Source organism: Dipteris shenzhenensis, chromosome 11 (genome assembly GCF_047967505.1).
Source record: "Dipteris shenzhenensis isolate YYH24624 ecotype China chromosome 11, Dip_SZ_1.0, whole genome shotgun sequence".
NCBI lineage: Eukaryota > Viridiplantae > Streptophyta > Polypodiopsida > Gleicheniales > Dipteridaceae > Dipteris > Dipteris shenzhenensis.
Window position 1 is genome coordinate 21802994 of NC_141606.1, and position 17112 is coordinate 21820105.

Sequence of the window (17112 nt, forward strand, 5' to 3'; positions counted from 1 at the left end):
ACTCCACAATTACCTCTCGCTTCGCTGTCTGCATTTCAGTTTGAACGAGATCCTTGACTGTGGAGACTAATTGGGGGTAGGTGGGGAATCGTTTACATTAAGAGATGGAATGATCTGTGACAATGGGAGTCGTTCATTAAAAAGTTAAATGCCTGCCTTATCGCTCTTGCACTATGGATAAGATTCCTTCTTGTTGCAAAATTTTATTTAGCCCCCTACCTTGCCACAATACTCACATTTGAGTTTGCTTTTGGAATCCTTCAGCGTCAATTTATCAAAGTGTTTCAATGCATATGCTGTCTTATCGCTAGGAATGGCATTGTATGTGATATACATTCTTTGCTTTGTGTCATTGACACAATTCCATTAAAGTTTATAGTGTTGGCACTCATGTGAAGGACGGTTACCAAATCTGCATATTGTGTTGGTAAACTTGAAAGTAGAATTGCCTTTGCATCTTTATCCTCGACATTTGAACCGAGAGTATGCAATTGCTTCAAAATAACTGGTATGTGATTGAGATGCATTCCCAAAGTAGCTCCTTCAGTCGTATATAGCTTGAATAGTTCTTGTTTCAATATTATTTTAGAGCTCTTCAAATTTTGCTCCAAACAAAGACTCTAGGATGGCCCAATTGTTAGTTGTTATTTTTGTCACATCAACATGGTGGAAGTAATCTTGTCCTAAAGCTTTTCCTATCATGCCGACTACTTTTTCATTCCTCTGCTCCCAAGCTGAAATATCTTCACTAACCTAGTTGTGATTGGCTTTCTTTTTTGCATCAGAAACCATGAACTAAGTCCTTTCTCTAGAGTAGAAGTCGGTGCTTAAGAGGCAAATGATTCGCAGGCATTACTATCGATGATGAATCGTAGGATGATAGAGAGTATGCATTTTAATCTTTTCAACTAGTTCCATAATAAGCACTATGATGTAGTACATGTTGTGTGTTCTTCTTGTGTTGATTGCATTTTGTTGTTTATCGCTTGCGTGTTCTGTTAATTATGAGCTTATGAGTTTTATTTGTTTTTTTAATAGTGCTTTGGTTTGTATACTTTTGTTCTTGCTGAACAACATTTGTGCTTGATCCTTGCTATAATTTTGCTGTGAGATTTCTCGTTGTGAGTTATCTTGATTGTGGATTTCTATGGACCTGTAGTGTGGTGTCTCTTTGTTGAGGTCTTGTATGATTCTCTATTGTCGAGATACCCACACTTGGGTGCCATGGGATCTTTGTATTGTGGCAGAGAAGAATTGACCGAAAATTTGACTGATGGCAGAGGGGGATTGTTGGGGTGGCAAAGCTTGATGGTGAAATTGGGCACTATTGTTGGCTACTTAGTACACATGGCTTATTGCCATGCTTGATTAACGGAGGAGATTGCGTATCATCTGGTAGAGTAACATTCCCAAGCCAGTGGTCATGAATCAAGGCAACATCAGTTTCGACTTATGGAACATTTACATCGTGCTTGTTGCGATGCTCTTGGATCAAAGATATTTGGCCGTGTTCTTATGGCTTTGTAGCATGTAGCATGTAGCATGGGTGTTGATGCTCGTTTAGTAGCTCCACCCTTTCAGCTTGTTTGTATCATTTTTTTAACAGTCTCATAGACCCATAGGCCTCCCGAAGACTTTAATAAACTTTCTTTCTTTCTTTCTCTCATTTGTGGAGTTTCATGTGGCTTTATTGAGGTATATCTGTTGCCCGCCGCCATGCAGTCCTCATTTGGGGGCTCATAGATGGGGAGGTGACAACTTATAATCCAACACTTCGTTCTCACTGACACATCGTGAGCCTAATCCTACACGTTGATGCAAATGCTTAATCAGCTCCCTTGGAAAAGCCCTTTGGAACAACTCGGAGTCGTTGTCGTCCTTTGGTGTTGTAGGAAGTAGTTTAATCTTAGTCCGTCCTCATGGGGAGTTAATCGACTCTAAGGTTGATGGAGGGGTCGAAATGGACATGACATGTGGCAGTCTTGCATGCAGTATTCTACTTTGTTTAATAGAGGTGACCTTTTGTCACCTTGAGAAGATCTCCCCTCCGATTTAGCTCGTGAGTTCTTGTCTCTCCCATGAGAGTTGGTGGTGATGCCTCTTGGCAGTAGCGAATCAGTAGGTTGTAGGCGACTCTTGGTGCACATTGATGATTGTTTGGTCATTGTTGTTGGTGAGCATGTGATTGTGGTGGTCCTCTACAACTCTTAGGTGTGAGCGCAGGTCGTAGTCATTGTGTGTGTTGAGTTGTAAGCCTTTGTTTTTTTAATTTTTGTTTTTTTTCAAGAAAATTACTTCATTAAGTATGAATGAAAACCACGAGAGCAATCTCCAATGTGGGAGTACATCATGCAATGCATGAGGAAGAAACAACTCAAAATGAGCTAATAAAAAACCAAGGCGGAGGCTGAAAATGCCACATCAACCCTGAGGGAGACTCAGAGAAGAAAGGAGATCCTCTCCAAACTTTGAAAAAAGTAACTCTCTTGGCAGTGGCTGCTTTGGAGGATCCGTGCATGCTCGCCCATATGGCCATTAGAGTGTGTACTGTGTCGATCCAAATACTGGCCATACCCTGGGAAGGGTGAACCTGGATACCCTCCATTGCCGCTGTATACCTGGCTCTCCAAATATGCCAAGCTGCAATGCTAGCCAGAATCTCCCAAGACGTGTCTACTAAGGCATGAGCAGCTCTGAAAAGAGTGAAGGGAACATCCCAGAGGGAACAAGGCTCAACTGAGTGTCGCTGTACAATGAGAGCTGGATTTGGATCATGTTTCTTTTAGATCGTCCTCGCCTGTTTGCACTCCCAAAGGCAATGCTGTACTGACTCAACTGCAATGTGACAACGAGAACAAGTAGGGTCAGCTGTGAACCTAGATCTCCACAGGTTCACTGCAATCCCTCCAATCTCTACTGCTGAGCTGAAACCTCCGGGCATTTCTAATTGTATAGCGAAAGAAGGGGAAGCTCTTCTCTTGGTGCCCCTCATCAATCCATTCCCACTACCGTGGGTCCCACTGCAAGAACCTAATAGGGGAACCACCATATAACCAGAGTCTCCAAGACCCCAGCGCAAGGAGAAGAGGATTGGGGTCAAGATACACTATGAGTCCCTGCCCCGCAATCTTGACAGGCTGAAAGGTAACCTCCAAAAGAATATCATGAGAAGATCTGATAAGTCTGCCTCCCGATTGAACATCAAAGACTAGGGTATCCTCATGTGCATCCTGCATGGCAATAATCTGTAACGGAATGCCAGTCCCTGAAAACGCTCTCCACCAAGTGGACTCTGTGATCGGCATGTCATCTGTGTCAATCCACTCTGGCGGAATGGGTGCCTGTATCTGCTGTATCTTGACTGCACTCCCTCTGAGGTGGCCAATCGCTATACGTCTCTGATCCTCGGAAGTCTCATAAAGGCCTGCTAGGTGACTACTGTAGAAGCAGGTCCCCTCTCCCATCTAGACCATTGCATATAATGTGAAACTCCAAGTGGCCTGCCATGGTCATCCAAAATCGAGTCATTTCACATGATTGGTTGCCTGTGAATTTCTTCATGAGAGGTGGGTGGAACTCTGCGAAGAGTTTCTGAAGCAGCCCCAAGCTTTCAGAATAGCAGCCATGAGAGGGGAAGGGGGAGATTTGAGATGGGCTGAAGTAAAGATCCATCTGCTTCTGTCCATCCAATCTCCCCTATGAGATGGGGTACAAGAATGAATGTTGTGTGAGAAAAAATCTTTCGAGGGCTCCTGTCCAGGCATCAATCCACGTACTACAAACTCGCAGAGCAAGGCCATACACTGCAAGTTCGGGTCAATAATATTGAGACCTCCTCCTATGGGGACAATGAGGGTCTCCCAAGCCACCCTGGCTACAACATCTGATGTGCCATCTAAACCGCTTAATAGGAAGTTCTTGATAGGTCTCATGAACTGAGCGATACAACCTCTAGATTTGCACCAACATGAGCAAACGAACCAGGCAGTGGCCAGTAATACCTGGCTCACAACCACAACTCTGGATGCAAGGTCAAGTATGGCAGAACTCCAAAAGATGAGTTTCCCCCTGATACTCTCCAACACGGGAACAAACTGTTGTGCCGGAGAGATGCCACTCCAACCTGGCATCCTAGATATCTGACGGAAACACCCCTTTGAATCCAAGTAAACCCTATGTCATTCCCCGAGTCTGGAGTGTCCTCATCACTGATTCAAAAGCCATTGGATTTATTCCAATTAATGTGTGAACCTGTCACAATGCAAAACAAATCCAACGCCGTCCTGAATGAAGTCAGTGTCTGTGGAGTGGATTTATTCCAATTAATGTGTGAACCTGTCGCAATGCAAAACAAATCCAACGCCATCCTGAATGAAGTCAGTGTCTGTGGAGTGCCTTAGAGGAAGCTTAAGCCCTTTAACACCAGCTTGAGCTCTAATGTAATAGCTCATAGGCTCAGCCACAAATAGAACAGAAAGGGGGCTAAGGGGCATCCCTGGCAGACTGATCTGGTAATCTCAAGCCTGTCCCCCCTGACTCCACCAATAAGAACCTGGCTGTGGGCTGATCTGTAGAGGGCTGACACCCCTCTAATCCATGCATCTGAGAAACCAAAGCGAGTAAGTGTGCCCTTCATAAAGCCCCAGTCTACCGTGTCATAAGCTTTCTCAAAGTCCAAGAGTAGAATGGCGTGCCTATGGCCACTATGCACGGCCGAATCCGAAGCCTCTCAAAATGAGATGATGTCGTCAAAGATGCTCCTGCCATGCACAAAAGCTGTCTGCGTATCATGGATAAGATCTGGGAGAAAGGGCTGCAGACGAAGGCAGATAGCTTTGGCTAGGATTTTATACAAGGTACCCAGCAAGGTAATCGGTCTCCACTGAGACACTAAATTCCTGCAACCCCCTTTCAGAATCAAATGATTGAGGCTCTCCGCAAGTGAGTTTGGCATCTCAAGCGAGTCCCCTACACCCTGCAGGGCTGAAGTAATGTGATCCCCAATTTGATCCCAAAAAGTAATAAAAAATAAGGGGGTAAGTCCATCTGAACCAGGACACTTGCCCTTCTGAAGGGCAGAGAGAGCAGTCCTGAACTCTACGTTGGTGAAGGGTACATCAAGTGAGACAGTCATATCCCCTGTCACCAACCCAGGTAAGTGTCGCCAAAGAACCACTCTAGCATCATCTGTGGCTTGAGTGTCAGGATCGGCTGTGAGAAGGTAGGCATAGAAATCGGTGGCAACCTGCAAGATGGCATGTGAATGTGTCTGAAGAAATCCGCCGGAGTCAACAAGTTGTGAGACGCTCTCCCTACTATGTCTAGGGCCAAGAGTAGAGAAGAACTGCTTGTTGACCCTACCTCCCGTCTGAGTCCAAAATGATTCTTTGGCATGAAAGGCATACTCTGCTCTCTGATCTAAAAGTGACTGCTGCTGGGCCCTTGCTGCAGCAAGGTGCTCCTGAATACAAGCATCTCTAGGCCTCTTCTGCTCCTTCCTCTCTGAAGGGCAGCCAACTGCTGGCGGATACCTCTTCTAAAAGTGACTGCTGCTGGGCCCTTGCTGCAGCAAGGTGCTCCTGAATACAAGCATCTGTAGGCCTCTTCTGCTCCTTCCTCTCTGAAGGGGAGCCAACTGCTGGCGGATACCTCTTCTGCTCCTATCGCTTCACGCGCTGCTATTCGACTTCACAACCAGGCCTCTTCTGCTCCTATCGCTTCACGTGCTGCTAGACCTTTGACTTCACGCGCCGATTCGTAACCAACTTCATCCAGGTGTTACTAGGGGACTCATGGATATCCTGATGATTCAAGAACACAAATTGGATGTCAGGGATTGTGCCAAGTCGGGTAAGTCTCTTCCAGGCTATACTTTTTGGTCACCCGCCTTGGGTACTAGGGGAGGTACTTGCATCTCTGTTTCTTCTTGTATACTCCCCTTGGTGATTGGGCATGGGATAATAGTTCCTTCCAGAGCTCAGTGGATTATACTTTTGATTGGTGGGCTTAAGGTTGGTCTTTTAAACCTTTATGCACCCAATTCTAGAGGGGATCGTGTCCTTCTTTGGAAGGGACTGCTCTCTTGGTCACATATTGCAGATGCTTGGATTATAGGGGGCAATTTCAACATGGTTGAAATGCCCTCAAACAAAAGGGGTGGTAGGGAAGGTGGTATTCACTCCCTAGAGAGAGCAACTTGTGATGCCTTCCTTTTTTAGGGATGCGTCAATTTTACGAGCAGGTTTATCCGAGCGTGTTTTTCAAGAGATTTAAAATTTTATATTTCTTTAGGAAACATGGTTTTGACACTTTTATTTTCACTAGAACTAGATCCCTTTATCATCAAAATATACAGAATTGTCACTCATTCAATTTTACATAACATAAATTTTCGTCTTCTTAGACATCCTTTGTACCCTTGTTATTGCCTTAAAAAAGTGTTGAAAAATAATTCCTTTAAGAAACATCCCTCATAATCACTCTCAATGTAATAATATTATACCTATAGAATTACTTATTGAACACAAGAGCTTTCTAGTGTTTTAATAGCATAAATAACAAGATATTTATGGATATGTTTCTAAAGAAGTTTAAATTACTATAAATAAGTATTAACTTGGGCTTATATTTCACTCTCATAAAATACATGTAATATTTAATAATATATATTGAAGATTTTCCAAAATATAACTTCACAGATGTGCTCAAATGGGGTTTTCCAATAAATTTGAGTGGCTGAATGTCTATATTTGGACATTGGATGTGAAAGTTATGCCACTTTTCAAAGTGTTGTCCATGGTAGTTTCGCCAATGAAACTACCTTGGAAGCTACTTCAAAGGGTACTTTGATGGCTTGCTTCATTGAGGTTTCTTTGGATAAACCCTTTCATGAGGCTACGTTGAGAGAGGGTTTTCAATGTCACCCCCTATTAAGTAAAAGTTGTAAGAAGGATCATAAGGGGAATTTTCATAGAGAAGTCTACTCTACATGTGGGTTTCTTCAAAAGCCCTCCCATTATGTTACCATTCCCAAAGATTCATGTAAAGATTTGTGTATAAGATAGGCATTGCTATAATACTTTGCATATTTCTAAGTGAAACTATGTTTTGTTCCGAAGTATTTTTGCCATATTTTTACATAGTTGGAAGCTTTTTTTTCCCTTTGCTCAGACGCTCGGAAGATTTCGCTCGGAAAATGCTCATCCCCCTTTTTCAGTACAGTGGCAGGGATGCTTGGCACGATGATGCTTTTCACACTTAGCCACATTCTCTCCTGTTTACTTGGTCGAACAGGAGATTGCAAATGCCTATTCATGCACGGATTGACAGATTTTATGTGGATGATTGGGCTCTTGATAGAGGTGGTACTGCTAGCATTGCAGCTGGGGTTTCCACTTTGGATCATTTTCCAGTGATTCTGATGGTTTCAGATCCTCATGTGAGGGGCCGCTCTACCAGTGTTAGGATTTCAGTTGCCTTTTATGCAGAGGAGGGCCTTACAGAGACAGTGTTAAGGACCTGGGTATTTCATATGCAGGATGGGCAGCTTTCTCCGTCAGAGTTGTAAGCCTTTGTGGTTGTCTATTGCAACATTGCAGTGAGCAACAAGCCTAGTAGGGATGTGCTCGTGCTATCTTATTGTGGTGTGATTTGTTGTGTTAATTAGTATTTTGGTTCTCTCTCTTCTTAGAGCTTGTATTTCATTCTAATTGTGATCAATCACGTAAATTATATCACATGCATCACTGATTTGAAGCAAATACCCATCAGTGGTATCAGAGCTTGGTCATCTGTGAATTTCTCTCACCAATTCTTGTGGTGCATGCATGTCTAAAGTTTATGCGAAGCCCTAGAGGCGTGCTTTCACATTCTTTTGAATGCACACAGACCGTGAGCATGGAATCTTTCAAGACGCATAAACACGGAGCTATTTTGGTTAACTTTAGAAGAAGAAACTTCACGTCCTACCCAGCTTCTCTTCATGCAAAAAGGGCTATGGGGCGAAGTATCTGGCACCAAGAAGAAGCCTAAAGAAAGATCTCAAGATGCTGATAAGATACCAATGTTGGAAGGATGAGAAGGCTTTGGGTTATCTGGGTAGAGCGTTAGGGCCAGAGTATTTTCATCACTTAGATGTCAAGGAGACGGCGGCTGAGAATTGGCAAACGTTGGAGACGCTTTTCAGAGTATGAATGAAGCATTCAAAGTCTAATCTGAAGCAAGATCTTTTTGATTTACAGATGAATGAATCGGAGACACTGGGAGTCTTTCTTAATCGAATGCAAGCAATTCTGAGACAACTAAATGATCTAGGAGCATGTGTAGAGGACGAAGACAAGAAAGCTATTTTGCTCAGGACTTTACCAGTAGATCAGTTTGGTGAGATTGTTCGAATTCTCAGACTTGATGATGAAATGGACTTCTTGGATTGTGTAGGAATGCTCTTAAGTGAAGAAAAAAGTAATAATTTTATATGGTTGGATAGTAAAGCATACGTAGTAGGAGATCAAAAGAAGAAGTTAGCCAGAGACGCACGGAGGTGTAACTATTGTGGCGAAGATGGACATATTGAAAAATTCTGCTATACCAAACAACGAGATGAAGTACTAAAGCAAGAGAAAAGTAAAGCGCTTGAAGTTGAATGTAACGAAGAGAAGACCATGTTGGTAGAAGATGATTGTGTCAAAGATCAAAACTGGGCCTTCTAGATGGCGGGAGGGCAGAGCTTATTGCCAGGTTTTGAGTTTTTTGGATAATTGTTGGTTGACAGGTCCTTTGTGGACACTGGTATTTGTGTACTCTTTGTGAGCGAATTCTTGTTGAGCTCTTTGTGAGCGTGATACTTCGTCGTTGATGTAGCTCTTTGTGAGAATTGGTAGTTTGATAGTAGTTCTTAGTGGATGCTCTTGTTAGCTCTTTGTGAGCAAGCTTTGGTTCTGTTGAAGACGAGTTGTTTTCTGATATGATAGTACATGTCCTTCCCATTTTGGCCGACGGGGGGTATGTAGGAAGGAGTTTAATCTAATTCCGTCCTCATGGGGAGTTAATCGACTCTAAGGTTGATGGAGGGGTCGAAATGGATGTGAGATGTGGCAGTCTTGCATGCAGTATTCTACGTTGTTCTATAGAGGTGGCCTTTTGTCACCTTGAGAAGATGTCCTCTCCGATCGGCTCGTGAGTTTTTGCCTCTCCCATGAGAGTCGGTGGTGATGCCTCTCGAATTTGCAGGTTGTAGGTGACTCTTGGTGGACCTTGATGATCGATTGGTTCATTGCTGCTGGTGAGCATGTGGTTGTGGTGGTCCTCTACAACTCTTAGGTGTGAGCGCAAGTCGTAGTCAGTGTGTGTGTTGAGTTGTAATCCTTTGTGGCTGTCTATTGCAACATTGTAGTGAGCAACAAGCCCAGTAGGGATGCGCTTGTGCTATTGATGAATAGAGGTATCTTCTTGTGGTGTGATTTGTCGTGTTAATTAGTATTTCGGCTCTCTCTCTTCTTAGAGCTTGTATTTCATTCCAATTGTGATCAACCATGTCAATTATATTACATGCATCAATGATTTGAAGCAAATACCCATCGGGAGTTTCAATTAATTGCTCCTGCTCTTGCATAGTGGAACCATTCCGGTACATGGATCCTTATGCTTTGCCTTTCTTCTTTCTGCAAGCCTTTGCAATGTGTCTTGGCTGATCGCAGTAGAAGCAATTTTTTTGATATTTTCTCTTTTCCTTGCCGTTGCCTTTGCCCTTGCCCTTGGCGTACAAGGCCTTGTCATCACGAGATCCATCTTAGTTCTTTTCTAGAGTTTCTTGCTATGGTGACATAGGCACTAGCTCCTCGAAAGCTACTGGTGCCGACCGCAGCCTACAACCATTATCATGACAAAGATCTTGTAGCTCCTGGGGAGGATTGCAAGCAAAAGCCTGGGACAAACCCTCAATGGGAAATGAAGGTTTGGAGCCGCCTAATGATGAGATCGACTTGGGAGATTGGGATAGTAGTGGAGCTCATGCCTCAGCCCATTGTGACTCCGGCCATTGCGATTATGATGGTGCCAACGGATCCTATAGCAACAAGAGATTGGGTGACGCGTGATGTGGAGGCCATGGCCATTATTATTGGCATCATTGCGGTCCGATGTTCTTGCATATTCAAGTGACGAAAACTTTTTTTGCCTCTTGGACCATACTGAAGGATATGTACGAGGTGAATAACCATGCAAGGATTCTCGACCAGGGGGATTCAGTACAAAAACACATCACCAAGTCCCCAAAGTTTGGAATTGAATATCTTACAGCCATGAAACGAAAGAGATAGAGATGTTATACGCCTATCTGAATATGAGTTGCCCTCCTTCTCGCAAGGGCACTGGTCCTTCAGATGTAGAAGCTGATTCCCACAAGCTTGAATCGAGGTGGTCTTTCCCAAGGTATTCGTCTTCGAAACCACTAGTGACTTCTTGATACCATGTTAGAGAACAGAGGGTACTTACAGCAGAATCTTTTCCAAAGAGAGTTATGGAGCCAATAAACACACAGTGGAATATTTCAAATCCAAACTTCTTATCCTTAGTGTGTACTATGTAGGTATACAATAACTGAATAGACAACGCTCAAGAGAGAGATAGAACGAGCAAAATAGATTTCCATCTAATATGGACACAGTCATATACAAAAGAAAGATTTAGTGTGCAACTCTCTATCAACTTAGTGTTGATTGTAATGAACTAGATTCTTTGGTTCTCCTCGATTTCTTTGTTGCTGCTCGCTCTTTGGAAACCTAGGCCTCTATGGTTGCTTGCCGGCTCTGCTATAGCCTTTACAATGCAGTGAGCGCCCTTGTTGTTAGCACTTAGCCCTAGTATCTGCCTTGTAGGTTACGTCAACTCATAGATTTGACTTTATTGGTCAATCATATGGTTGACTTGGGGGCCATATAGACCCCCCCTTTGTACTCTCTCATTATCCATTTGCAAGTACTTCTCGTTTCCTCAGCTTGTTGTTTGCTTCCTTGCATTCCATCTCCATTCCATTGCTCCCCGCACCCAACATTGGTATCAGAGCAGATTCTCTTGCTCCTACTTGCCTCCCTTGTGCTCATTACTCAACCCCCCACTACTGATTTGCTCCTATTCAGTCCGGTGCCTCATTTCGTCGCCAGAAGCTTGTTTTTGGAACGAAAAAACAATCCAACAGCTGTTTTTTTAACTTTTTCAGATCCAATTTCAACTTTTTTTAAAATTTCTAGGTATCTGTATACAAACGACACTGTCTCGCACCATTTCGAACTAACATGTGTAACTGTGATATAGATTTCAAGTATTCTTGAGATGTTTCTAGGATACTTCAGCCATACCATGGAGGGGGTTTGTTAGCACTTAGCCATGGTATGCGCTTTGTAGGTTAGCACTTAGCCTTGGTATGTGCCTTGTAAGTCAGGTCAACTCATATAGTTGACTTCATTGGTACCATAGGGTTGGCTTGGGAGCCATATAGCCCACCCCTTGTTATTTTCTCGTTTCCACAGCTTGTTATTTGCTCCCTTGCATTCCATCTCCCCACACCCAAGACCCGTGACCTCTATGTCGGGAATTTCTTTCCCTGTCCAAATGTAGGCTGAACATGCTATGTGCCTAAGACGTATTGGAAGTGCTCCCTTGATGGGAAAAGTGGAAGATGGGGTGTAACCACATGAGTGGTCACACCTCATTAGATGTGCCTTTCCAATTCTCCCTAAGACCTAGGGTAACCCTTAGACCTTAGGTACTAGAATTTCTAAGGTTCCTTGACCCCTCTCCCTACACGTCAATTATTTTAATCCCTTTTTTACCCCTAGGCAATGACCTATAAGCTAACATGACCATTTCTCCTTCCTATCTCACTCAATACGACTCCGTTTTCGGAGCCATCTCAACCAATGTTCATCTCTTGACTAATCCCATAGATTAGCATACTAATTTGGATACTACGGGTACTCATGTCATGACATTCCCTCTTGCTTAATATTTAGTTGTCCTCAACTAATAGCTAACCAGGATTTAGCTCCTATCATGGATAGTGTTTGTGGACTACATTCATATATAATCACTAGACGTTTCTTAGATTTCTAGGATAACCCTTATCGCTTTTCTTTTCTATCTTACCACTTATCCTCAAGTTTCTAATGCAGACCTAATCCCTTAGGTTCATTTTATCTTATTCATTCCTTCTAATAAAGTAAGAATCAAAAGAAAGGGCAAAAGAAAGGGAAAGTATACTTAGCATCGTTAGTGTCCAGTTGTTGTCTTTGATGTCTTTTTTTTGTGCACCTCATTGAACTTCTCCTGCAAAATAAACAAAAGGTCAAGTTCCAAGTGACCAGTTGGGAACTACTCTTCTGTAATAGAGAATTGGTCTAGTTTCAAGTGGCCAGCTTGAAACTACTCTTCAATGCCAGCATTTGAGTAATACATTGCCTTCAAGTTCAGTTTACCAGGCTGAACAGATTAACAAGTCCAGTCCTCAATCCCTTTCAATGTATTGTCCCATTGTACTCTCAAAGATACAATTGGTAACCTCCTTCAAGGATCCAAGTAAATTGGCCATTATAAGTCTTCAAATGTGGAAAACCTAACTTACTCTTGGGTACCCTGGAACTCTTAATTACTCTCGGTTCAAAGTACCCTCTTGCTCAACTCTTGGTACTTTTCAAAGTACCCTCTTGCTTAACTTAAGCCTCAATTACTCTTGGTACTTTCCAAAGTACCCTCTTGCTTAACAGCGCTGCTATGAACAATATTTTCTTTTTGCTAGCTTTTTCTCTTTTCCATCTCTTACTCTCTAAAGTTTTACCTCCTAATATAACTTCAAGCAAAACACAGGCTTTAATTTTCTAGGAACATTTTCCTATGCCTGCCTGTAATAAATGTTGCAAGCTAGAAGGTTGAATCTTATTCCTTGCATTAAACAGGTGTAACCTTTCAGCCTCTCCCATTTCTGTAAGACTTCAATATATCCAATTGTACAAATTCAGATTTGTTCCTCTCCCATAGCCTAGCTTTCAATTTGTCTCTTTATGCATACATTGATAGGTTCCTAAAACCTTATTTAATGCTTCCAGCATTTCTTCATGCTCAAGGATCCTACTAATGCAATCTCTTTCTTCTACCTTCCTCATTCTTTCTTGGTAACTCTACTTATGGATTATCTAATAAAGGTGTGTCCAAGGTAACTTAGCGGAATTTTCGTCCAAGTGGTGATCAGTTCAGCTCTTTCTTGGAAAAAAAAAAAAAAGACTCCGATTTTAGAGCCGTCTGAACCATTGTTCTTCTCTTGACTAATCCCATTGATTAGCATACTAATTTGGATACTACTGGGTGCTCATGTCACGACATTGACTAGATGTGGACCCTTGTACACTCAAAGGGCTGGTCTTCTACCTCCTTGGCACTTCCGAAACACTTGGCCTGCATTGTTCACCTAAAGCTTGTGTGGGCTTCATAAGTGTGTCCCATATACACACCGTCCAACTGATCCTCCTGGACAGCCTCTCGTAAGGCAGTGCTTGCTCTTGATCCCTGACTACCCTGCTACTCTGAATGTAGCCCAAACTAAGGAACAATTCTCCTCCAATTGTAATCTTCCTTTTCTGCTCTTGCTAAGTAAGTCTGGTAACCAAACCACCCCAAGGTTGTGAGAACCAATGGGGTCCGCTAGCCTTTTGCCGACTCTCCTGGCCACATGGCGCCCTTCCATTGGCGCATGCTACTTCTGCCCTGTCTCCAGTCATTTCCAGGCCTTTGCCTGGTCTAGACTCCACTCCAAAGAAACCAACTGACCCCACCTTCTGTGAAAACTGACTGGGTCCGTCACTCTTGTACTGACCTGCCTGGCTACGTGGCTGCCTGCCACTGGCCTAGGCTACTCCTGCCCTAGCTCGGGTCATTTCGAGGCCTTTGCCTGGCCCAGACTCCACTTGAAACAGTCACATACCTACTCCTGTTACCCCGCCTGTTTGCTGGACGTTCTCCATCCCTGCTGCATCTGCAACAGCCTTGCTCCAAGCACCTGTACAGCTCTGTACACAGGCACCACCTGTCAGTACATCTATGCATCCTGTACCAGCTCCAATCGCATCTGTTCTAGGCCTTTCCAGTCCCACACAAGTGTACCAACAGCTCCAGCAGGTCAACGTTTCAACTCCACCTGTTTGCCACATGTCTGCAGGGTCAGCTCTGATCACCAGATCTCTCCTATTGGATCCTTCTGTCTGCGCAGGTTTCTAATGCTGATTGCATGTCTAGTGCCATCCAGGTGCACTTCCCTATGCTGCCCACATGGCAGTCCATGTGGCAGCCCTGTTTTCTTTGTGTGCTCCATGTGGCAGCCTTGCTTTCTCTCTCATGTCTTCTTCCGTGGCTTCTTAGAGGTATACCTGTTGCCTCTGTCCCATGCTCTGTTCATTGGGGGCTCACAGATGGGGAGGTGACGATTTATACTCCAACAGTGCCTCCAATTTTGGTTTTTAGGTGTTTCCTAATTTCACATTTTCATCAAACATGATCTCATATATGCTTGCATAAAATGTGTGAGGAAGTGTATCTAGGTGTACAACTTACACTTAATTTATGCAAGATAGCATGCCAGTTGTGACTATGGTGTTATAATGTCTAAATGTTAGGAGCATAGACTTATATAATAGGGCATTGTGTGTCATTAGTGATGATATCCTGTAGTGCAGATGAAAGTTAGAACAATTTTAAGGGGGACTATTTTTCTAGTTCTCATCAAAATCCTGAGAATCGTAGGGTTTTTTTGTCATTTGTGCCAGTAAATGTGTTGGACATTATGTAACATTTTCTTTGCATCCGTGCTTGCCATTTTCAGCGTAAGTATATGAGAGTAGTTGGAACTTTTTGGAACTAGATTGTAATAAGCTCTTCTTCTCCCTCCTCTTTTTGTAGGCATTTGGAGTCATTTGAGCATTTGTGGGAATCTCTTCAATATACAATGCAATCCCTCAAGCTAATTGCTGTATGTAAATCAATGCTTATTAGAGAGAGGGAGAGCTTGAATCAAATAGAAATAATTTTAACTTTTTTGGAGAGCTAAAGCATCTAGTTCAAGTACATTATCAAGTTCTGTAGTAAGGATATCTTCTACATGCATGTAACAACATATTGTGCATCCTTGCACGACTGCTTTATTATAAGATTTTGGCTAAGGCAATTATTCTTTGCCTCATCCTGTCCTGTTTTGATTCACGAGATGCAGCCATGTTTTGCTCAAGAACGTGATAGCCAACAGTTTCATGGGCACAGGATTAGTTTCGGGACCTTGACATTTTGCTTCATGTTTCTCTTGTGGCTTTTTGGTTAGGTAAGGAGGCTCATACCAAAATATATTTTGGTTCAGTGAAGATCGTACTTCTAATACAAAGGCATATCGTTCTCGGCTGGAGATTTGGGATAGATAGATGTTGAGATGACAAGATCTTCATCTTTGTCCTCAGTCTACCCTCTCATCGCTAGTGCCACGTGTGCTTTGTGCTTTAGGTAGGATTCTATGGAGATTTTCAAGCTTCGCATCTACTCATGACATGGTTACTTACCACTCCCAGCTTAACGAATCTCCACACAATGAGGATCAATGGCTCATGAAGGGAGAGTGCAATTTAATATCCCTTGCAAATAAATGATGAGTCAACCTCTAAGTGACAAATGTAGCTGCTAGACCACTATTCTCGAAAGTTTATTAGATATCAGCCATGTAATGAAGAATGAGGCCCAAATGTTTCAAAATTGGGTCATACAACAATTGGTTGATGATCAACCTCGCTCGGGGTTGCCTTGTTGATTTGGGTCATGAAGATTGTGTTTGGTTCATTGAGATATATGCTTCTACCATATCAGCGGACATGCGAATTTGACCTTGTGAAGTTTGCATCCATGTTGCGGCCTGCTCATATTGTTATAATTCTTTCTACCTTAAGTGGTGTGTTGTCCTATCAACTAGATGTCTAAGCAATGTTTTTCGGCTTAGATGCTGTCTGGGAGAGACTAAAATGAAATCGTTTAGTCTTCACAAGAAGTTGAAGAGATGGGTGGGATAGAAGAGGTTCATGATGACACAAAGGAAGAGCACAAGTGAAGCCAAAAGCAATGAAGGGAGAACCTCCCTTATATAGAGTGGAGAGGAAGGTGTCCTAGATCATAGGCACCTCCCCTATATCAGTGGCAATCAGTCCCTACATCATAGGAACTCCCAAATCAAAGGCATCTCCCCATGTGGGGGCCTTTGCATTACATCATCACTTATGTCATGGTCTAGACACCTCATAGCACTAGGTGTGCTTCTACTACACACACACACACACACACACACACTTTTTTTTTTTGTTGGGTGAAATCATTGATTGATGATATTATATGAGTAGTAATCTCAAAGAAAGGTTCTACAATTACATCAACTGAAAATTTCAGTATATGCCAAAAAGACCTCATGATCTATGCAGCGAGTCTGCAAGCAATCAAAGAAAGATTGCTGCAGAGAACGCCTAAAAAAGCCAAACAGAGAGAAAGTAGGATCACCAAAGCCTTTACAATTCCTACATGTCCATAAAGTCGATAGTGCCCAGTAGCGAACCCAAACGAAGAAAAGATGAAACTCCGGTCTGGATGGATGAAACCCAAATAGCCAAAAGAACTTCCCAGACGGAACAGATGGGAATCTCGCTCGCAGGTGCTGTCGAAGCAGATCAAAAAACTCACGAGAGCACGGACAATGCCAAAACAAGTTAGGCACAGTCTCCGAAGAAGCAGAACATCTATGGCAAAGTGCATGAGCAATGTGTCGATGAGCTAATAGCTATCTAGATGGAAACACTTCCAAAAGAACTCGCCAAAAGAAAACCTGTTGCTGAAGCAGTACTTTATAGGCCCAAAGTTGCTGCAATCTTTTCCTCCACCACTCGGCTGGGCGATGCATTAGCCAAACAAAATCATCTCTCTCTAAAACCCAAGGTCGAGGCAAAAGGATTTTATACAATGCAGGTACAGTAATCTGAGATAGCCTCAAAGGACGAGAAGAGGACCCTGGAGAAGTCAAAGTCCAATCTTCCAGTCGGTCCTGGAGTT

The 17112-nt window shown here is 43.0% G+C and overlaps 1 protein-coding gene across 1 annotated transcript in view; it reads left to right on the forward strand.

Moving 5' to 3' along the window:
* The window catches only part of LOC147896766 (uncharacterized), an 88672-nt gene that overhangs the window by 21036 nt on the left and 50524 nt on the right, over positions 1 to 17112 (forward strand). The window contains exon 8 of the mRNA XM_087381515.1: positions 14941 to 15010. Within this exon, the coding sequence (XP_087237641.1) occupies positions 14941 to 15010 (70 nt within the window). The remainder of the gene's footprint in view (positions 1 to 14940; positions 15011 to 17112) is intronic.